At 61.4% G+C, this 21,812-nt stretch overlaps 4 protein-coding genes across 14 annotated transcripts; 3 read left to right on the top strand and 1 right to left on the bottom strand.

The window, feature by feature from the left end:
• Positions 1-955: 955 nt before the first annotated feature.
• On the top strand, positions 956-2,341 carry GPR152 (G protein-coupled receptor 152). Its single transcript, XM_057552118.1, has one exon. The coding sequence runs from the start codon at positions 956-958 to the stop codon at positions 2,339-2,341; it is 1,386 nt and encodes a 461-aa protein (XP_057408101.1).
• A 4,545-nt stretch (positions 2,342-6,886) lies between these two features.
• CORO1B (coronin 1B) lies at positions 6,887-12,342 on the top strand. 3 transcript variants are annotated; one of them, XM_057553901.1, is made up of 12 exons: positions 6,930-6,992; positions 7,430-7,588; positions 7,800-7,999; positions 8,399-8,521; positions 8,631-8,760; positions 8,927-9,108; positions 9,197-9,316; positions 10,012-10,116; positions 10,198-10,343; positions 10,525-10,582; positions 11,416-11,694; positions 11,868-12,342. In XM_057553901.1, exons 3-12 carry the CDS (start codon positions 7,802-7,804, stop codon positions 11,991-11,993), a joined length of 1,467 nt encoding a protein of 488 aa, XP_057409884.1. In that variant the 5' UTR covers positions 6,930-6,992; positions 7,430-7,588; positions 7,800-7,801; the 3' UTR covers positions 11,994-12,342. The 3 variants fall into 3 exon arrangements, with proteins under 3 accessions (XP_057409885.1, XP_057409884.1, XP_057409886.1); XM_057553903.1 differs by having other exon boundaries at positions 6,934-6,992; positions 7,316-7,588; XM_057553902.1 differs by lacking the exon at positions 7,430-7,588 and having other exon boundaries at positions 6,887-6,992.
• A 656-nt stretch (positions 12,343-12,998) lies between these two features.
• PTPRCAP (protein tyrosine phosphatase receptor type C associated protein) lies at positions 12,999-15,067 on the top strand. Its single transcript, XM_057553518.1, has 2 exons — positions 12,999-13,045; positions 14,237-15,067. Exons 1-2 carry the CDS (start codon positions 13,043-13,045, stop codon positions 14,849-14,851), a joined length of 618 nt encoding a protein of 205 aa, XP_057409501.1. The 5' UTR covers positions 12,999-13,042; the 3' UTR covers positions 14,852-15,067.
• A 128-nt stretch (positions 15,068-15,195) lies between these two features.
• On the bottom strand, positions 15,196-21,784 carry RPS6KB2 (ribosomal protein S6 kinase B2). 9 transcript variants are annotated; one of them, XM_007171064.3, is made up of 15 exons: positions 20,688-20,875; positions 20,279-20,319; positions 20,062-20,182; positions 19,646-19,714; positions 18,975-19,122; positions 17,843-17,900; positions 17,620-17,720; positions 17,451-17,541; positions 17,276-17,366; positions 17,051-17,158; positions 16,444-16,506; positions 16,223-16,300; positions 16,032-16,139; positions 15,820-15,932; positions 15,196-15,619 (listed from the first exon to the last, which is right to left on the bottom strand). In XM_007171064.3, the coding sequence occupies exons 1-15, from the start codon at positions 20,763-20,765 to the stop codon at positions 15,427-15,429; spliced, it is 1,461 nt and encodes a 486-aa protein (XP_007171126.2). In that variant the 5' UTR covers positions 20,766-20,875; the 3' UTR covers positions 15,196-15,426. The 9 variants fall into 9 exon arrangements, 6 of the variants coding, with proteins under 6 accessions (XP_007171126.2, XP_057408211.1, XP_007171124.2 ...); XM_057552228.1 differs by lacking the exon at positions 20,279-20,319 and having other exon boundaries at positions 16,032-16,136; positions 20,688-21,777; XM_007171062.3 differs by lacking the exon at positions 20,279-20,319 and having other exon boundaries at positions 20,688-21,773.
• Between the last annotated feature and the right edge of the window lie 28 nt (positions 21,785-21,812).

A 21,812-nucleotide genomic window follows, 5' to 3' on the forward strand; every position in this document is an offset into this window, starting at 1 on the left:
CCTCTTGGGACCCAGCCACCCGCATCCTCATCACACGGCTGAGTCCCCTGCCCCCTTTTCTATTTAGTAGCCCCAGGGGACAAGTGGGGGCCACTCTCTGCCCCAGACTCCCTGTCCACCCTTGGATTCCCATGGGCCCAGGGGACCTGAGCCCTTCCTTCTTGGAATCTTTTTTCTTTTTTTGGCTGCACCACACAGCATGCGGGATCTTAGTTCCCCGAGCAGGGATCGAACCTGTTGCCCCCTGCAGTGGAAGCGTGGATTCTTAACCACTGGACCACCAGGGAAGTCAGAATCTTAAACATTTGAACCCGGGATACCGACTAAAAGGAGGCTGTGATGCTCTGACCAAGTGGGTTTTTTTGTTTTGTTTTGGTTTGGTTTTTGGGCCACGCCACACAGCTTGAGGGATCTTAATTTCCCAACCAGGGATGAAAACGGGGCCCATGGCAGTGAAAGTGCGGAGTCCTAACCACTGGACTGCCAGAGAATTCCCAAGTGGTTTTTAGACTGTGTTCCCTGGAGCCCTAAGAGTGCTCTCCCTCCGTTATCCTGAGCACACAGTTTTAGTCCATATAGGGGTTCTGCTATAATATTTTAGTTGAAATATATTTGAAAGCCTCTGGTTTGCTTGGGCGCAGCGAGAACTCCGTGTAGCAGAACGGTTAGAGCCCTGGTGCCCACATTCCTGCCTCTGACCTTGGGCAAGTCACTGATCCTCTGAACCTTCCTCTCCTTACATGTAGAATGGATTGTATGAGGACTAGGTGAGGTCATCTGTTTCAAGTCCCTGGCAAAGGTTAACTACCTCAAAGGTGATGATGATGATGGCCCAGAGAGGGACAGTGACTTGCATGGAGATGCACAGCATCCTCTCTCTTCTTTTCAGTCATTCATGCCTTCATTGATTCACCAGGCACCCACTCCACGTCCAGTGGGACACTGGGGACCTCAGATGGACACTGCTATGGAAGTCCACCTGGGTGCCGCTGGCCACGGGCCCCGCACAGAGCTCGACGATGAGGACTACCCCCAGGGTGGCTGGGACACGGTCTTCCTGGTGGCCCTCCTGCTCCTGGGGCTGCCAGCCAACGGGCTCATGGCATGGCTGGCCGGCTCGCAGGCCCGGCAGGGAGCGGGCACGCGGCTCGCCCTGCTCCTGCTCAGCCTGGCCCTCTCTGACTTTTTGTTCCTGGCGGCAGCCGCCTTCCAGATCCTGGAGATCCAGCATGGAGGGCACTGGCCACTGGGGACGGCCGCCTGCCGCTTCTACTACTTCCTGTGGGGTGTGTCCTACTCCTCCGGCCTCTTCCTGCTGACAGCCCTCAGTCTGGACCGCTGCCTGCTTGCACTGTGCCCTCGCTGGTACCCCGGGCACCGCCCAGCCCGCCTGCCCCTCTGGGTCTGTGCCGGGGTCTGGGTGCTGGCCACCCTCTTCAGTGCGCCCTGGCTGGTCTTCCCCGAGGCCGCCGTCTGGTGGTACGATCTGGTCATCTGCCTGGATTTCTGGGACAGTGAGGAGCTGCCGCTGCGGATGCTCGAGATCCTGGGGGGGTTCCTGCCTTTCCTCCTGCTGCTCATCTGCCACGTGCTCACCCAGGCTGCCACCTGCAGAACCTGCCGCCGCCAGCCCGGGTCCACGGCCTGCCGAGGCTTTGCCCGCGTGGCCAAGACCATCTTATCAGCCTATGTGGTCCTGAGGCTGCCCTACCAGCTGGCACAGCTGCTGTACCTGGCCTTCCTGTGGGACATCTACCCCGGCTACCTGCTCTGGGAGGCCCTGGTCTACTCTGACTACCTGATCCTGCTCGACAGCTGCCTCAGTCCCTTCCTCTGCCTCCTGGCCAGTGCCGACCTCCGGGCTCTGCTGCACACCGTGCTCTCCTCCTTCGCCGCAGCTCTCTGTGAGGAGCGGCCGGGCAGCTTCACTCCAGCTGAGCCGCAGACCCAAGCGGACTCCAGGGGTCAGACTCTACCAGGGCCAGTGGCTGAGGCCCAGCCGCAGGTGAACCCCACAGCCCGGCCGCTGTTGGAGTCCGTGGCCCAGCCACAGTCAGACTCTCTGGTCCAGCCTCAGCTGAACCCCGGGGCCCAGCCCCAGGAGAACCACGGGGCCCAGCGCCAGCTGGATGCTGGGGCCCAGCCACAGGCAAGCCCTGAGGCCCAGCCCCCTGGACCCCCGGCCAGCTCAGCCCCCAGCCCCTGTGACGAAGCCTCCTCTGCCCCCTCCACGGATTCCACCCCAGAGGCCCCTGTGAACCCGGCCGAACCTGCTGCCTCCGAGGGAGAAAGCCCCAGCAGCACCCCCCAAGAGGAGGCCCCGGGTGCAGGCCCCACGTGACAGTCTGGGAAAGCCAGGGCCGCCAGGGCAGCAGAAGAGCTGGGGAGACAGAGGAACCAGCCGGTCAGAGGACGACAGCTGCCGTGGAGGAAGTCCTCGTGGAAAACCCCAGCGAGGCCCTTGGCCTGGCAGACGGACTTGGGCGACGTGAACACGAAGCAGCCAAAAGTCCCGGACAGTCTGTTGTGAGCGTCGTGTCCCTGCCCGGATCCCAGCAAGCTCCTCCGTGCTTGGCCCACACACGGTGGTCCAACAGTCCCCTGAGCTACCACAGCTGATGGTGCCCTGCCGGCCTCTGCTCTCCGATGCCCCCCAGACCCCACGGACAGTCTCCCCTTAGCCTCCATCCTGCAGGAGAAAGACGGGCAGGGTGACTTCTCCAGGCTTGATCTGACCTCCCCTGATCCTTCCCTCCCTGCCTTCCTTCCCGTCCCAACCTCTAACCTGGATACGAGGAGCCGAAGAGGAAGTCCCTGCAGAGAAGGGAGCCATTCTTCAGGAGCCCAGGGTCTTAGGAGCCCACAAGCTGGCCTGGCATGGCCAAGCCCTCTCTGCCAGCCCCCTGCACCCAACAGGCAGTGGGGCTGGGGCAGGACTTCCCTCAGCAAGGTGGTGGGCGCAGAGGCGAGAGCTAGCAAGCCTGGATTCAAATCCGGTGCTGGGTGACTCTGGACAAGCTGATTCACCCTCTGAGCTCCTGTTTCATCTGGCATTGTGAAGATTAAATGAGAAAGTGTGCAAGGTGCCTGGCAGGAACTGGCACACAGTAGGGGCTCAGTGAACAGGTGCTCTTTTTTCATGGACATCCAAGGATGTCCCTGCAGGGGCAGGGGATGGATTGGAGGAAGTGCCACCTGGCCTGAGCATCTGGGATCCTGTGAACTTCGGGGCAGATCATGGTGCCCATGACCAGCTCTGGGCTGCAGACACCCAGGTGGCCTGAGAGAGCATGGGCCCGCCTCCGTGCCTCGGGCAGCTCCAGGGGACTTCAAGGTCTGCTACGTTTAAGGGTTCGAGTGTTCACCTGCCCATCCCCCACCATGGAGGAGGTGCACAGTGCCCTGGTCCTGCCTCAGCCTGAGCCCCTTCTATACACTCAGCCCAGATGCAGAGATGGGAAGATGTCCAAGCAGAGAACTCTGGCGACCAGTGGCTCCAGAGATAGCACAGGCTCCTTGGAGGTCACACGGTGTCTCTAGGGCAGAGCCAACCTTCTCCCTCTTAAGCTGCAGACACTGCTAGAAAAACTAGGAAGTGCTGAAGGTCTATTTTCAGACCCCCCACGCCACTTCCTTTTCATACCTATCACTCTCTACTGGCACTCACCCCACCCAATCCCCAGGGTTCCAAAATCATGAACCCTTTCCCCTTTCACCCCCCGCCCCCCAACCCTTTCCCATTAGCTCAGCGTTGTGACCTTTAGAAGCTGAGAGATGCCCCTACCAGTAGGTGTAAATGACAATGACATTTTACGTGCTACCCTTCCCAGGGGTCTTGCTGTATAGGCAGACTGAAGTGGTGCAGTCAGATTTGGATTCTGGTTCCCAGGTCTCCCTTTGCCTCAGTTTTCTCCTCTATAAAATGGGGTGATAACATTCCCTTTGCAAGTGTGGCTGTTGTGATCATTAACCAAACCCGGGGATGGAAGCATGCTGGGTGGTGGTGTTGCTGATACCAGCAGCATAATCATAGCATTTCCTGCAATTGTGGGCACCGAGGCTGGTGGGACAGATTTCTGGACAGGCACAAATTTGTTGAATTCATTCATTCAGCAAATATTTATTGAGCACTTGTTAGGTGCTTTTTCAGCCAGCCTTCCATTTTGGGTGGGGTTAGCACATGGCCTCTAGTGCCCCTCAGAGGTTGTTTGAATCCTGGTTCTCCACAGCTCACCAGCTGTGTGATCTTCAGCAAGGCTCTTGGCCTCTTTGAGACTCAGTTTCCTCATCTGTAAAATGGGGATCATAATAATGGTTCCATTTTCTAAGAGTGTTAATCCCTGTGAAGTGCTCGGATCCTTGCCTGGCACACAGTGCTTAATAATTGTTAGCCACTAATTCGATTATGCCAGTGGACACCCCCAGGTCTCACTCAGGCCTGGGACAGCACTGACCCCCCAGAGACCAAGTGGCAGCATCTTGCCCACCAGGCATTGCCTCCCCACCCCGCCCCACCACACAGCCTCCTCCTCCACTTTCCAAATGCTTTCACACTCCCCACCCCATTGGACTGTACACTTCCTGAGGGCAGGGTCTGGACTGATGTCCCCCTTGCAGAGTGCCCCTCTTCCTTCTCCCAGGTAGGGATCCTAAAGCTTTTTCACATGGCAGGCAGATCAGGGACTAAATCCTCAGTGCCAGCCACCTGCCTTCAACTCTGGTCCATACTCCTAACCCCACCTCTTGGGGGACCTCCCTGGCGGTCCAGTGGTTAAGACTCCGCGCTTCCACGGCAGGGGGTGTGGGTTCGATCCCTGGTTGGGGAACTAAGATCCCACATGCCACGTGGTGTGCGGCCAAAAGAAAAAAAAGATGCTACTAACCCTACCTCTTGGAGAGTGGGCCAGTCCCACCTCCAAGGTCCCAGAAGGGAACCCCGCTCATAATGGGTACTTGCCATCCAGGAGAAAGAGCAGTGCCATGAAGGGTTTTGTGAGATAAAGAGGAGTTCTCCTCCCGGCCCACAGAGGAGGGTTTTGTATCGGAGGAAACATGCACACCCAAGGCCAGAGAGGATGAAGGGAGGGCTTACCCCCCACATTCCACAGCCCCTCCCCTCACCCCTAACATACTCCATGGGGCTGGGCTCCTGTTGCCCTCTGGAAGATTCATCCCTTCTACAGGTGAGAGACACACTTCCCTCTCCTTCATAGGCACCAGACATTGAGAGCTGTGAATATGAACATTTTTCAATTCCACATTCAGGGCTGCCGTTCATTTATTCATTCAGTATACATTAATTGAACACATACTGTATGCTAGGTCTTGTTCTAGGAACTGGGGATATGGTGGGAAACAAGGCAAAGTGCAATCCTCAATTTGCGGACGTCCTAGCGGGACAAGGCAGACAAAAAGCAAATACACAAATCATTTGGGAATTCCCTGGTGGTCCAGTGGTTAGGACTCTGAGCTGTCACTCCTGAGGGCACAGGTTCGATCCCTGGTAAGATCCCACAAGCGGTGCACTGCAGCCAAAAATAAAAAATAAAGCAAATACACAAAATAATTATACAATATAACATAAGGTAGTGATTAAGAACGTACAGGGGGAACAAGGAAGGGCCAGAGAGTGATGGGTGAGGGGGATGGTCAGGGAGGGCCCCCAGAGGAGGTGACATTTGAGCAGAGACCTGGAGGAAGTGAGGGATGGAGCCTTTTCAAGATCTGGGGGAAGAGCTTCCAGATGGAGGGAACAGGATGTGCCAAAGCCCTGGGGTGGGAAGGGAGGTGGTGTATTTCAGGGATAAGGAGGGTCAGTGTCACTGGGCCACATGCAGAGAGGATGGAGGAAGGTAACAGGTGGGGGAGAGGGCAATGAGGGTGGGTCATTGATGTGATGAAGGGCAAAGGGAGAGGGTTCAGGGTAGGGGATCTGGTGTGGGTTTTAGACAGACCCCTGGCTGTTGCCGGGAGACACAACAGAGAGGGAAGCTTTGTGGCTGCATTTCCTCTTCCAAACCACCCACATTCTGGTCCTGGGCTGGAAGGACTGGCCTGTCCTAGGGGTTATGGAGCAGTGGGAAAAGCAAGGACTTTGGAGTCAAACAGAATGCCAGATTAGAGGGGGCAGATTCTGCCTGTGGGGCCTACAGGGACACCTAAGCCTGCCAGGGTGGGATGGGGATGGGGTAGATCCAGGAGGCCAGCCTGTCTCAGGAGCTGGCCAGGAGGAGGGAGACATCTATGGACAGACCTCCAGGCCTCGGTGGGAGATGGTTGAGGAAAGAAAGGAAGGTTTGAGGGGTCTGGAGGTCATGGCCCTATTTCTCTTTCTAATAAGGAGGCCAGGCAGGACCCAAAGGTGTTCACCGGGGAGAATGAGAGGGCGGGGTCTTCCACTCGCCCCCTAAAACACCACTGTTTTATTTACATTGTACCAAGAGCACATACCTTTGTAACTTGAGGCACGTGACTATATCGCCTGTCCGAGTACTTACTATATTTCAGAGTCGAGGTGGACTCGACCGGGAAGTATGCATTGAGGTGGGGGATTGGGAGGGTGGGCTCCACCCAACCCTGGCGACTCCTGAGGACGCCGACAGGAGGAGCAAGATGGGGAAGGGGTCCGGGTCTGCCGCCAGGCTGCCGCACTACGGCCCCACCCCAATCCCGGCCCCTGCCCCTGCCCCTTTGCCCCAGAGGGACAGGGGGCTGTGGGGCGGAGCTCTCTCAGGCCCCGCCCAGGCCCCGCCCCCGCGCCCCCTGAGGCCCCGGCCCGCGCACTCCTCAGGCTCCGGCCTGCCAGGCAACAGCTCACAGCCTCCCGCCCCGCCCCTCCGCGCTTGACCTCGGCCCCGCCCCCTTGAGCCCCCGCCCCGCCCCTGCCCCCCGCCCCTCTCTCCTCTGTCACTTCCTGATTCCCGCTTCCTGCTTCCCAGAGACTGGGATACGGAGCCACCCGAGGACAGTGCTGCAGCCTCCCGGCGTCCCTGGTGAGCGCGACGGGCCGGGGCTGGGGGCGCAGGCGGGGGGTTGGGCAGGACTTCGGGGGCAGAGCCGCAGGGGGCTGGGGTGGGGGTCGCGAGTCCGAGGAGCCCTTCCCCTCCGCGGCGCCCCACCCTCAGTCCCAACTCCCCCTGGCCGCTCAGCGTCTCCCCTGCCAGACCGGGATCCTTGAAGTTGGGCTCCTGCTTCACCTTGGACCCCGCTCTGAGGGCGCTCTGGGATGCTCTGTGGCTGGGAGCGGCGTCCCGACCCCCGCCCAGTCCTGCCAGGCCCCCTGGACCGGCTTGGGGCTCCCTGCACATTCCTGCAGGCACTGCACATTCCGTGGGACCCAGAACTGTGACCTAGCGCGGACGCACAACGGAGATCATTCCGGCCTCCTCTGTCTGTCCTCCCCATCACCCTGCTTCCAAATCCTGGGCAGGAAGGAGCCTGCTGGGAACTGACTAGGACCCACCAAGCAGCTAAGCTTGCACTGGCTCGGGCACCTCCCCCCTCCCCCACACGCATACCAGAGGCCGGGGAGAGGCCCTGGGTAGCGTCCAGCAGAGCCCCTCAGGACTCAGCAGTGGTTGTGCAGGAGGTCAGTGCACTTCTGCCTTCAGATCCCGCCTTGGGGAGAGGCAGCCAGGTCTGCCCTGTGACCCTATCCTGTAACTTGGGAAACCGAGAGCCAGGCAGGTGATAAGGCCCAGGCGCCCTGTTGCATCCTGCCCACTGCCTTCGTGCAGCCCTGGGAGGCTTGGGGGTTGTTGGGATGGGCAGAGGCTGACCTATGCTTCTCAATCCTGCAGTCATGTTCCGCAAAGTGGTTCGGCAGAGCAAATTCCGACATGTGTTCGGGCAGCCTGTCAAGAATGACCAGTGCTATGAGGACATTCGAGTGTCCCGTGTCACCTGGGACAGCACCTTCTGCGCCGTCAACCCCAAGTTCCTGGCAGTGATTGTGGAGGCCAGCGGTGGAGGCGCCTTCCTGGTGCTCCCGCTAAGCAAGGTGGGCCCCAGCGGGGCTGGGAGGACACTGGAGCCAGCTTAGTCGCATCTGCCAGGTCTCTCTGCGCACTTCACAACCCATAATTTGCCCACCCCCACACTGCCGGGCAGGTGTCGTAATCCACATTTACTGCCTGGGAGGTGTTAGCCCAGATAGAGAAAGTCTGTTTTTTATTGCCATGGAGTCAGGGTCAGAGGCAACAAACATCTCCTGCTCACCTGGTGACACCTGTGAGGAAGAGGTGGGTCAGGAGGAGGCAGGGTGAGAGTCACATCTGGGCCACCTGTGGGCCCGGCCAACCGCGTCATTCCTCGTCCACAGAGGGGAGGGCTGAAGTTCTGGGAGGGATGGAGCCTTGGCATCTTGGGTCCCCCTTGACTGCCCCCCTCATGCCTGCAGACCGGCCGCATTGACAAGGCCTACCCGACAGTGTGCGGACACACAGGACCTGTCCTGGACATTGACTGGTGTCCCCACAATGACGAAGTCATCGCCAGCGGCTCGGAGGACTGCACGGTCATGGTGAGGCGTGGGGCTGTGATGGGGCGGGGGTCGCAGATGTGGCTCAAGGCTCCTGGCAGCGGGGCCAAGCAGGGGCCTCAGCTGCCCTCCCCACCCCTCCCCTCCCCAGGTGTGGCAGATCCCGGAGAACGGGCTGGTCTCCCCGCTGACAGAGCCCGTGGTGGCGCTAGAGGGGCACACCAAGCGAGTGGGCATCATCACCTGGCACCCGACGGCCCGCAACGTGCTGCTCAGCGCAGGTCTGCACCGCCGCCCCCGCCCTGCCCCTCGATGCGCACAGCTCCGCAGCATCCCACACCCTCTCCCAGGCCCGTCTGACACCCAGGAAGGCTGAGGCCCACAGAGGTCGAGTGCTGGGTCGGGTCCCAGGGGGGTGGTCAGAGCTGACGGCACCCTGCCCGGCAGGCTGCGACAACGTGGTGCTCATCTGGAACGTGGGCACGGCGGAGGAGCTGTACCGCCTGGACAGCCTGCACCCCGACCTCGTCTACAACGTCAGCTGGAACCGCAACGGCAGTCTCTTCTGCACCGCGTGCAAGGACAAGAGCGTGCGCATCATTGACCCCCGCCGGGGAACTCTGGTGGCGGTACGTGGCCCTGGAGGGTGAGGATGGCCGCAGACTGGCCGAGGGGCTCTCTTGGGGCTCCACACTGACCGCTCCATCTCCCCGGCAGGAGCGGGAGAAGGCTCACGAGGGGGCCCGGCCCATGCGGGCCATCTTCCTGGCGGACGGCAAGGTGTTCACCACGGGCTTCAGCCGCATGAGCGAGCGGCAGCTGGCGCTCTGGGACCCGGTGAGTGGCCCGGCCGGCCCGAGCGGGCAACCTCAAGACGGTCTCCACCCTGGGCGAGGAGGGCGGGGGTCACCTGGAGAGGCCTGTCATTCCCAGGTTCTCAGCCTGGCACCTGAGGCACCCAGGACCTGGAGCCCTGCCAGCCTCTCCTCTCCCTGCCCCCTGCTCTCTGGCCTCCCCCACCGCCTCCACCTGCCTCCGTGTCTGCCCACAGTGTTCTTGCCCCCTGAAAGGCCCTTCCCTCCTTTGCTTGTCTGTTTCCACTCGGCTGTCCTTCGAGGCCCAGTGCAGAAGTCCCCTTCTCCAGGGAGGCTTCCAGCCTTTCCTATGAAGTGCTCTGTCCCACAGGCTTAACCTTCTGTCTAGTGACCTCCAGGGGCCCCTCTGAGACAGCAGCTAGTGCTGCCCGGCACCCCTGGCTCCCACGTGGTGGGGACTTTCTCAGTACTTGCTCGGTGGCCTGGGGGTAGTCTGAAGGCCTGGAGTAGGCGGGGACAATGGGATCGTGGGAGTGGAGAGAGGGGAGCCAGGAGGGCCTGGCGGGGCTACACCATGTGGGCAAAGGGTGACAGTGTTCGGGGCAGTGCCAGCCGGCTTGTGAGGCTAGCTGGGGCCAGTCTCAGTGAAGGGTTAGGACAGTGAGGGGAGAGGGGAGGTTCTGACCTGGCCTGACTGCCCCTCAACCCATGTGCCAGGAAGACTTCGGGGAGCCCATGGCCCTGCAGGAGCTGGACTCTAGCAACGGGGCTCTGTTGCCCTTCTACGACCCTGACACCAGCGTGGTCTACGTCTGCGGCAAGGTAGGGCTGGGCAGGGCTGGTGGGGACAGGGAAGAGACAGGCAGGCCCGGGTGCTGACCCCTGCCCCCTCCCGCCCTGCAGGGTGACTCCAGCATCCGGTACTTTGAGATCACAGACGAGCCCCCCTACATCCACTTCCTGAACACGTTCACCAGCAAAGAGCCCCAGAGGGGCATGGGCAGCATGCCCAAGAGGGGCTTGGAGGTCAGCAAGTGCGAGATTGCCCGGTAAGAAGGTGGATGTAGGGGGCTGCTCAGGAGCAGGAACCGGCCCAGAGGGGCCCCGGGGTCAGGGGTCAGCCCGTGGGAGGGGCCAGGGTAAGGACTGGAAGGGGAGGGCAGAGGGAGCTGGGAGAGCTGGTAGGGGGCAGGTTCCACCCATGGGTCCTCCCTCCCTGCCCTTTCCCAGGTTCTACAAACTGCATGAGCGCAAGTGTGAGCCCATTGTCATGACTGTGCCACGAAAGGTAAGGCCACCTGGTTCCCTGTCCACCCACCCACTCCCTTTCTAGCAGACAGACCACACAGGGGTGACCAAGGTGAGGCTTGTGAATGGGACATGGCCGAGTGTGGGTGTAGTCAGTGGGCTGGATAGATGCCAGCGTGCCCAGCCAGGGGCAGGCAGGGGTGAGACACAGGGTGAACTGAGGCCTTGCTCTGCATGAGCCGCAGGAGACAGATACTGGGCAGCCTTGGAGGTCTCCCTGTAGGAGGCAAGGCAGGACTAACAGCATGGCTGCGGCAGGGCCTCCAATGAGGGGTGGGTAGTAAGCCAGGCGAAGGCACAGAGGTGGGACTGGAAAGAGGAGCGGGGAGTCTGGCTGCAGTGGAGGCTCCCGTGAGGTGGGGATTCGGCCACATGTGGCTCGGCCTCTGCGCCCCAGCTGAGAGCCTTGAACGTGCTTCATTTCTCTCCAGCCAGCGTTTACTGAGGGCACAGGGTAGCGTGCCAGGCACGTCCAGGGAGCAGAGCTGAGGACGAGTTTGACGGGGCCAGCCCCAGGAACTAACTGTCCACAGGGCACAGACATGGCTCCCAGCGTCCCACAAAGCCACGTAGCTGGCCCCTGCTTGGGAAGGTGGGGGGAATCTTCAGAGGGAGCTGTTGGTGGTGTCCAGAGGGAAGTGAAAGAACAGATTTGAGCTTTAGAAAGGTCACTAGGGGTCAGGCCATGGGAAGATGGGTTGACAGGGTACAAGCCTGGAGGCCAGGAGAGTTTTGAGGAGGTGGCCACTCAGGGTCCAGACGAGAGGACCCTGCAGGTGGGCCCCAGCTGACCCAGACCTCCCCCCCGCCCAGTCGGACCTCTTCCAGGATGATCTGTACCCCGACACGGCTGGGCCTGAGGCGGCCCTGGAGGCAGAGGAGTGGGTGAGCGGGCGGGATGCCAACCCCATCCTCATCTCCCTGCGGGAAGCCTACGTGCCCAGCAAACAGCGGGACCTGAAGGTCAACCGGCGCAACGTGTTATCAGACAGCCGGCCCACCGCGGCCCCTGGCTCCCCCCGCCCGGGGGCCTCCACGCCTGCTGCCTTCACCAGTATTGCCGCCCCTGGCGGCAGCCTTGCCGGAGCCCGGGTAGGTGCCCCTCAGCTCAGGGTGGTGTTGGGAAGCCCAGGTGTTGCCCAGGTCTGCTGTGCCTGCCTGAACCACTCACTGCCCCTCTCTGGGCCTCAGGCCCCTCTGCCTGATAGTAGATTTGGGGAGGGCTGCAGCTCCGAAACCCCTGCCCCCCGCTCATGTCCCTGCAGGAGGCTGGGAAGCTGGAGGAGGTGATGCAGGAGCTGCGAGCCCTGAGAGCGCTGGTCAAGGAGCAGGGGGAACGCATCTGCCGCCTGGAGGAGCAGCTCGGCCGCATGGAAAATGGAGACGCCTAGACCTCAGGCCCAGTGGACGCCACCCCCCATTCACCTCCTCCTCCCACCCCTTTCTCACTCAGCCTCCGCTGGCAGGTCACACGGACTCCGCTGGCTGCCCCTGCCCCCGCTGGCGGTTTCTGGGGCAGGTTCAGGGACCAGTCCGCACCCTGACCCATCCCGTGGGCCTCGGCTGGAGCCACTGCCTGGCTTTGGTCATTATTACTGGGGAGGATTTTTGTACCCAGGAGAGCTTCTACTCTGAGGGACCATCTCCCTCACCCCCACCCAGCCCCCCTGCTCCCTCCCCTGAGGAAGCAGGAGGGATGGGCTCTATATTTTCATTCCAAATAAAATTCTCTTTCTAAAAGCCAGGTTTGCCCTTCTGCTGCAAGGGTGGGACTGGGAAAGGAAGTCTGGACCCCTGGGGACATAGGGCGCCCCCATGGATCATAAATGTGGGACAGGGCTTCCCTGGTGGCGCAGTGGTTAAGAATCCACCTGCCAATGCAGGGGACACGGGTTCGAGCCCTGGTCTGGGAAGATCCCACATGCCGCGGAGCAACTAGGCCCGTGAGCCACAACTACTGAGCCTGCGTGTCTGGAGCCTGTGCTCCGCAACAAGAGAGGCCGGAACGGTGAGAGGCCCGCGCACCGCGATGAAGAGTGGCCCCCTCTCGCCGCAACTGGAGAAAGCCCTCGCACAGAAACGAAGACCCAACACAGGCAAAAATAAATAAATAAAGAATTATTTTAAAAAATAATAATAATAAATAAATAAGTAAATGTGGGAAAGGTCTGGGGGACCGTGAGCATCCCCCGCCCCGCCCCCCATAGCTCCAGCCTGGCCCGGGGAGAGGCCGGTGAGGATCTGGTGTGGATCAAGGTGGTTCTGAGAGGGGTGGGGGTGGCGACGAGGGTCCTGTCGCAGGGAGGGCTGAGCGGGGTGTTGTGGGCAGGAAGCGGAAGCGCCGAGTTAACCCCAGGTGCGTCGAGAGCGCAAGCTCATTTCTAGCTCCACACGGCCAGGGCTGGAGGTGGGCGCCCGGCGCTGGGAGGCCAGCAGACCGATGGTGAGCGTGGAGCCTGCTGGGTCCTTGGGGTGGGGGCCACAGGAGGTCAGGGCTGGAATGTCTAGGCCCCGGGAGCTAAGGAAGGACCCCCGCGGGCCCAGGGGCAGGAGCAGCCGGGCAGGGGGCAGAGGCTGGGCCTTCCTCTCACCTCACGTCAGACCTGGGCCTCCCTCAAGATTCAGGGGGTGGCCCCCCAGTGCCCCACTCCGTGCCCGACCCCCTTCAAGACCCCCAGGCGGACTCTTACCTACTCTGCTCGGGAGCTGGGGCTCGGCACAGCCTCTACTCGCATCCCTGGAGCCTGGGCAGACAGTGTGGGGTGGGGGAAGGCTTGCTTGCATCTCGGCACCCCTCCCCCTGCACACCCCCCCACCTGCCTTGTTCCAACCGCAGGCTTCCTCTGGCAGCTGCACCCGCCTCCCCCAGCCCCTGGCCCTGCGAGGCCCGAGGCCCCAGGGACGGAGAGTTGAACGGAAATGCTGCAGGAAATGCTGCAGCTGGGGCAGTCCCCGTGGCTGGGAGGGAGGTAGAGGGGTCTCAGTGACCCCCATCCTGGGACCTGGCCAAATGGAGGCTACGCAGTTGCCTCGGGCTCGGTCCCCCCATCCTGGGCCTCAGGAAGAGCCAGCTCCAACACCAGCCTTGCAGGTGCCTTCCTTCCCTTCCATCCCCTCCTCCCGGGGGCAGAGTCTTTACAGATATTTCTTGAGCACCTACTCTGCGCTAGAAATTGTTTAGGTGCTTAAGGCAAAAAGATCCCCGTCTTCCTGGGGGGAAGATAAAAGAATAAGCGTACTAAACAGGCAGAGTTATCTCCTGTGTCGGGGAGGGGGTAGGAGGGTAAAGCAGGGCTGGGCTGCGGGGATGAATGTCAGGGTAGTAATCCAGGCCAGCTTAGGCCGCGCTGAGGTGCCTTGAGCCAGGGTGAGCAGGGAGCCCTGTGGCTCTCGGGGGGGATGGAGCATTCCAGACAGAAGGAACAGCCGGTGCACAGGCCCCAGGCAGGAGCCGGCTTATGCGGTACAGTGGGAGAGAGGGAGGCGAGAGGGAGGAGGACGCATCGCTGGTGGACATCACAGAGCCAGGAGAGGCCTTACTGCCTAAGGACTTGGGTTTTTCTGCTTGACTGTCCCCGTCTTACCCAAGAGGCAACCAACCCCAGGCACTGAGCCCCTTCCTGTCTCCCCACAGGACCTGCCCTGCATCCTAGGGCTCTGGGCACTGCTGGCCCTGCCAGGGGTCCTGGGCTCAGGCAGCGGTGCCAAGGACAGCCCGGGCTCCAGCTCCTCGGTCACTGTTGTCCTGCTGCTGCTGCTGCTGCTGCTGCTGGCCGCTGGCCTGGCGCTGGCCTGGCGCCGCCTGAGCCGGGACTCGGGGGGCTACTACCACCCGGCCCGCCTGGGCGCCGCGCTGTGGGGCCGCACTCGCCGCCTGCTCTGGGCCAGCCCGCCAGGCCGCTGGCTCCGGGCTGAGCTGGGGTCGCCAGAGGAGGACCCGGAGCGGCAGGAGGACGAGCAGGACGCGGAAGATGACTACGACCTGGGTGGTGGCCACGGGGAGCGTGAACCCCAGGAAGGGGCACAGCGTGGAGAGGAGCCCAGCCCACAGCAGGCCCCGGAGCCGGCCGAGGAAGCCTATGACGAGGACGCCGAAGGGGGCCTGGGCCTCGGCTCCCAGGGGCCGGTGGGCTCAAGGGGCAGCACCGAGGCCCTGCTGAGTGACCTGCACGCCTTCGCTGGCAGCGCGGCCTGGGACGACAGCACTAGGGCATCTGGGGGCCAGGGCCTCCACGTCACCGCACTGTAGGAGCCAGCCCTGGTGCCCCATCCCGGTCACTGCGCCTCTGCTTCCCGAGCTGCCATGGCTGGACACAGCCTGCCCTGGGCTCGTGTCACCCACACCCCCGCTTGGAGAGCCTCAGACAGTTGCTCCCTGCCACGAGTTCTAGTCCCCAAGTCTGTGTATCCCTGGCCCCTCCAGGAAGGCCATCCGTCCCCAGGGGCACTGGGCAGCCATCTGAAATAAAACCCCTCCGGCCCCGCCGTTCTGTGGTCCTGTCACAGCCCCTCCCATCCCTTAGCAGGGATTCCTCCCGGCACGAACCCACCTGCCCCTGCCCCAGAAGGCCAAAGGAGAAGCCAGGTCAGTGCCATGATTGAATACTTTAATAATCCAAGGGCACAGCTCAACTGCGGGAGGCCAGGGGGGCAGCCCCCCTCGACTGGCAGCCGTAGTCTGCAGTCCTTCGTGTTCATGATTCAGGGGCATGGCCACCCCCAGCAGAGACACACTCACGCACACTCGCTCCTGTACCCCTAGGCACAGCCCCAGGTCTCTGGAACTGGCCCGGGGTCCCGCTGCCCTCATCTCCACCCACCCTCTTAGCGCCCGGGGCGCCCACGGCCTTTCTTGGACTTCTTGGTCCCTGAGGGGGGTCGGATGGGGAGGGGGGCAGTGCTCGAGGGTGGTGGTGGTGGCAGCAGCGGCAGCAGGAGAGGGGGTAGAGGGGGCTCCGGGGGCTCTGGTGGGCCGGGGCTGGGCCGGAATCCCTCAAAGGGCGAGAACTTCAGGGGGCTGCAGGGGAAACCAAGGCAGAGTCAGCATTTACTGGCACGGGGCCAGGATGCAGTCAAGTGCCCACCCAGGCAGCCCCTGCCATAGAAGTCCCCATGGTAGACAGAGAAACAGAGGCTGAAGCTGGTTCAGAGACGGCCAAGGCAGCCCTGGGGTTGACGGCAGAGCCAAAGCTAGAACGGGCCCCCACCCCACGGTACCTGATGGGGGTCCAGGGGCTGCTGTTGAGGCGCCTGGGGGAGCGCAGCTTGGGCTGGAAGGAGAAGCCCTCCTTGATGCTGTCCAGGACGGAGGGCGCCACGTACGTGAAGCCCTAGGGGGCAGAGGCGGGGCCAGGCGATGCTCAGGGTCCACCGCTCCTTGGCCACGCCCCTGCCCGTGTCCCCCTAACCCTCAGGCCCCCAGACCTCACCAGGAAGGCCTGGTTGGCGCTCTCACTGAGGGCCGTGTCGTCTGGACTGTCCACCGGCGTCTGCCTCGTGAAGTGGGAGTCAAACTGGCTCACGTCCTCCTCCGACTGCTGTGGGCACCCCGGGGGAAGAGTCAGGGGTGTCCAGGACAGGGCCCTCCACCCGCCCGCAGGCCAGTGGGACCTCCACTCACCAGGGAGGGCCGGAAAGGGGGGTCCACGCGGCGGGCCAGGAGGTCGTCCCAATTAACGTGCCGGAAGAAGGGGTGCCTCTGTGGGCAGAGTGCCCCCAAACGTGCCAACGTTTCACCCTCCGTGGCTCCCTCAGAGACTCTCCCTGCCCTAGAGCCCTGCCCCCTGCACCCAGACACCCTTGGGGTCTCAGCCCTGCCCCTCGTAATAGTCCCAGACCCACCTGCACATCAGCGGCGTCCCCGGGGCCACCCCCGATACGTTGGCTGGGATTCCGCTTCAGAAACTGCAGGACAAGGGCAGGGGGTGAGGGTCTCAGGCAGAGGTACCAATTGTTTCCGAGTGGCCCCAGGAGGTGGGGAAAGGTGAGAAAGGGGTCGTGGCTCGCGGTGGGGGCCCTGGAGTGTGGTCTCCACCTACTGACACCCTCAGGATTTTCAAGGTTTGGTGCCATGGCCCCTTCTCCACAAAGCCTTTGCTGGCATCACCCCAGGGCACATTCGTGGGGATCCAACTCACAACCTGGGTGGGGTGCCTCGCCTACCACTTTGATCCCCAGTGACCGACTTTTTGAGGAGAGCGGCCAGTGCGTGGCGCAGGTCTCGCTGATGAGGACTCGGACTAGGGACCTGTCCACGGTCGGCAGCCGGTCTGCGGCAGAGCTGACGTCTCACACCTCGCAGCCGGTGCTCCTCATCCCAAAGGCACATCGTACAGGTGGGGGAAGGGGAGAGGGGAGCTCCAGCAGCCCTGGCCCAGGGAGACTCAGGAGCCCATGTGGGGCCTGGGAGAAGAGACGGGGGCCGGACCAAGGGCAGGAGGGAGCCCACCTTCTTGACGAGGTCCCGGGCATCCGGGGTGAGGTAGGCAGGCAGCTCCAGCTTCCCTCTGATGATCTTGTCCATGGTTTTCTTCCGGTTTTCTGCAGTGAAGGGTGGCTGGAGAAGGCAGAGGGTGAGAGGAGCCTTGCAGGCCTCCCACTGGGCCCGCCCCTGCCCCGGGAGGGGGCCCTCCTCCCACCCCCATGCCCACCCTCCCGAGGAGGCTGGACTTGCCGATCCAGTGAGCATGTCGTACATCAGGGCCCCCAAGCTCCACCAGTCCACCGCCCGATTGTGGCCACTGCGCACCAGAATCTCAGGGGCCCTGGGGGCCAGGTGGAACCATCAGTCAGGCCGAGCCCTGCCTGGCTGTCCGCCCGACCCCTGGGCCCAGCCGGCTGCCGCTTACATGTACTCAATGGTGCCGCAGAAGGTGTGGGTGACGGCACCCTCGTGAATCGACTCCTTGCAGAGGCCGAAGTCCGTCAGTTTGATGTGACCTGAGGAAGAATGTTAGGGTGGGTTGGTCAGGACCCCAGGCCACCCCACAGGGCTCAGCCCTCCCCACACATGCGCACCCTGGCTGTTGAGCATGATGTTCTCAGGTTTGAGATCCCGGTAGATGATGCCTTGGGAGTGGAGATGGCCCAGGGCCAGTGTGATCTCTGACAGGTAGAAACTGCAGAGACAGAACAGGGTGAAGGCAAGGGCGGGGGGTGGGGGGGGGGGGCGGTGGAGCCAGGCCCTGGCGGGGAGGGGTCCCTGGACCCCCTCAGGAGAGAGGCTGGAGGTAACACCCACCAGGCCGTGTCTTCCAGGAAGATGCCCTCTCGCTCCAGATGTGTGAAGAGCTCGCCGCCTGCGACACAAACATGTCAGCAGCTGTGTGCTGGGACCAAGCTCTTCTGCTCGCCGAGCCTTGGTTTCTTCTCGGGGAGAGTGGGGCTCGTAATTCCCGCCCTACCTGCCTCCCAGAGCTGCCGTGGGGACTCAATTCAATTCAGCAAACGTCTACCGACGCCTACTCGGTGCCTGGCCCTGTGCTGGGTGAAGCTGGGGACAGAGATGAAGAGACCCAGCCACTGCCCGCAGGACGCTCAGTCTAATGGGGAGACAGACACGCACACAGCTGCTCCAATATGCCAGACTGAGGCAACGGCTCTGAGAGCCTAACCCAAAAAACTTCACAGAGGAGACAGGAGGACACAATTAACCCCAATGTGAGGGGACAGAGAAAGTCCCTGGCAGCGGTGAGACTTAAAGGGGATGCAGAGATGGAGCGCAGGAAATGAAGCTCCCAGGGCTCATCGGGACAGATGGGGTCAGTGGGAAAAGCAGGCCCGGATCGCTTCGTGGCGAGTAGGGGACACCAGGCCAAGGGGGCCAGGCTTGATCCGGGCAGTTGCAGGGAGCCATGGAATTCTGAGTAGGAGTGCTGGGGGCAATCCCGTGCTCTGAGACGATGACCCTGGAAGTTGGTGGAGGAGACACTAGGAAGAGGGTGAGCTGGAGGCTTCGAGGCCAGTTAAGAAACAACTGTGACACCTCCCCTCCACCCAAGAGAGTAGAGAGGATAGAGGACACTGCAGAGAATGAACCACCTGGATTGGGATCTGACTGGATGCAGGGCACACAGGAGAGAGGACCAGGACATGAAGGGCTACTGGAAATGGACAAAACAACCGTCTGGATATCTATACAGATACTCCCACCATTCCCATCCACCCCCAACACCGGTGAGGGATACAAGAGGCACTGGACAGACGTTTGCTGAATGAATGAATGAATGAATGAATGAACAAACGGACAGAGGGATGGATGAGGTGGGGCCCCCCTGGCCATTCTACATACCACATCTCTCCCAGCTCCCCCCAGAGCTCCCTGTGCTGGTTCCCTGGCCTTGCCCACACCCCGGATGGGCCCGCACTCATACCACTGAGGCACTCCAGGATGAGGTAGAGTTTGCCGCCAGTCTGGAAGGCATAGGCCAGTTCCACAATGAAGGGGTGCTTCACTGACTCTAGAATGTTCCGCTCAGCCCGCGTGTGCGCCGTGTCCTTGGCGTTGCGCACAATTTTGGCCTGCAGAGGCAGGGATCGGTTAGAAGGTGGGCCCCCAGGACTCCCTCAGTCCCTCCAGCCATTCTCTATCACCCCATTGTATTTCTCCATAATTCTTTGGCTATCAGCAACCATCCTTTCCAGGGACTGGTTTATCCTAGTAGCATGGTGTTTCTCGCCTCCGCACTCATGACATTTGGGGCAGATAATTCTTTGCTGTGGGGGGCTGTCTTTTGCATTGTAAGACCTTTAGCAGAATCCCTGGGCTCGACCCACTGGATGCCTGTGGCAGCCCCTCTCTACTCGTGACTCAGAAATGTACACCGACATTGCCAACATTGCCAGACGTTGCCTGGGAGGCAATACTGCCCATGGTTGAGAATTACTGCAAAACAATATAATTGCTACTGACAATAAACAATTAAGTGCCCAAGATAGTGACCATCTCCTCCACCACGTTCACTGCTGTCTCCCAAAGGCCGGTGGAGTACATTGGGAATGGCAGCCACTGGGTGAGGATCTGTCGGCTGAACGAATGACTCACCTTCCTCAGGACTTTCATGGCATATATTCTGCCCACATTGGTGCCCTGCACCTTTCGCACCTGGAACACCTGCAGGGCAGGGGAGACAGGATCAATCTCCCTCTCCATATCCTATCTTCAAAAAGCCCTACCCTGAAGCTCTGGCACTGGGACCAAGAGGCCCACCCAAGAGTGGGGCGGTAAAGATTTCAAGTCCGATTCTAAGAGGATTTACAAGTCGAACTTTTTTTTCTTTTAACTTTTTGGCAGCGCGGCATGTGCGATCTTAGTTCCCCGACCAGGGATCGAATCCCCGCCCCCTGCATTGGAAGCACTGGACCGCCACAGAAGTCTCTATAAGTCTAATTTGTTTTGAGACCCTTTGGTGCAGCAAGACTGAGGCTGTGAGGCCAGTGAGGAAGGAGGAGGGCCGGTACCTTGCCATAGTTCCCCTTGCCCAGCACACGCAGCAGCTCAAAGCAGTGGGGCCCGATGCGCTCAGGGCCCGGGTTCACACTGCTCTCAGTCAGCTCCACCTCCTCATAGCGTCCCACAGGCCTGTGGACACAAGAAGTTAACGGGCGCAAGCTCCAGTGCTCCTCAGGTCCCCTTCCCCAGCCCATTCCCTCCTTCCCCAACACGACCCTCACTCACTCCAGGCCAGCCGCCCTCAACTCGGCAAGGGGACACACGTCCTGTGAGAAACCGAGGGGTAAGAGGCAAGGGAGGTGCCAGGCTCCCTCCCCGCAAGCTGGACTGCTTGGCCCAGGCGTGCAGAAGGTGAGGAACGGGAGCTGGCAGGCGATGGACCAGGACTGGGGAGGAGAGGCGAGGGCAGGAAAGGGAGACGCAGGGGAAGGGCTGGGGGCCTGCAAGACAGGTGGGGGTGAAGGTAGGGTCAGAGCCTAATAGTGGCCGGGATCTTAGACCGGGGTCTGCAGGAGAGGAGCCCACTCTGGGGGCAGGGGGGTGGCGGCGGGCGCACGGGCCATCCCATCGCTTGGATGATGGAATCGAGCCGGGATCGAGCCGGGATCGAGCCGCGCCCGGGCGGACCACTCACCGCGGGGCTGAACTCTGGCTCGCCCTCGCCCTCGCTGCCTTCCTCCGTCTCCAGGTCCAGGTCAAACACCGCCGCCATGGCTGCGCCGGCCCCGCGGGCCCCCAGGCGCTTACCCAGCCGCGCTCTGACTGACAGGCCGGCCCGGGCCTTACGTCATCACTCCGCGACGGCGGCCTCGCGCACCGATGACGCAAGAGGCTGCCCCTCCCGCGAGCCGGAGGCGAGAAAAGTTGGCGTCCGTCACAAGGCATCTCGGGAATGGTAGTTCCTGAGTGCAGGGGTGCTAAAGCCCGCCGAACCTTCTTCCGCGGGCCCCTCAGTCTTCCCAGCACAGCTTCCCCCGGGGCGGCACAGGACAAGGGCCTCCTGGAAGCCGACCATTTTGGTTCTAGGGCGACTTTGACTTTGGACGGGGCAGAGTCCAAGTGCATGCAGGTGTGAGTGTAAATGCAATTCCCAGCCCCGTTGGAGCCCTACGCTGCCAGGTTGGGTGGTGGCGAGAGGCGGGTCGAGTATATCTCTGTTCGCCTCTGAAAGGGAGCCGGCTGCTGCATCACGGTCTCTAACGTGCCTCCCGCTCGAGGACCCGCAAGTCAGCATTTACTGCTCCGTGCTCAGCTCACTGCTGGGCTTTGTTGCCAGATTCCTGCCGGAAAGGGTTTGAGTCTCACTGATCCACCCGTAATTATGGGCTTGTGCTGTGCGTCAGACACACGAACTTGTGTTTGGTGACACTACAATAATGAACACACCAAACCTAGTCTGTGAGTTTAGATTTGGGGATGGATTCTTGTTGGATGGGACTCTGGGAGTGTGAACTGGGCCAGACCAGGCCTTGGATGAGTTCTGATTTTTGGAAGCTGTCTGGGTGTGCATTCCAGTTGGACAGGGGAGGCTAGATATGAGCTCAAATGGACAGAATTCAGGGTCTCCAGGCTGGAGGAGGGTTATCTGGTTGGGTGTGGCCCTCGTTGTAATTCCACCCTTGGGTTTGGGTCCTGGTGTAGGTGCCCCTGGCAGGCCCCTCGCCAAAGGTCAACCCAGAGGCCTGGTCAGTGTGGCGGTTTATCCTTAGCTCTAGACGCTATGGGTATCCCCTAACTACCTCTCCCTCCCCCTTCCCCA

This window comes from Balaenoptera acutorostrata, chromosome 9 (assembly GCF_949987535.1).
Source record: "Balaenoptera acutorostrata chromosome 9, mBalAcu1.1, whole genome shotgun sequence".
Lineage (NCBI taxonomy): Eukaryota > Metazoa > Chordata > Mammalia > Artiodactyla > Balaenopteridae > Balaenoptera > Balaenoptera acutorostrata.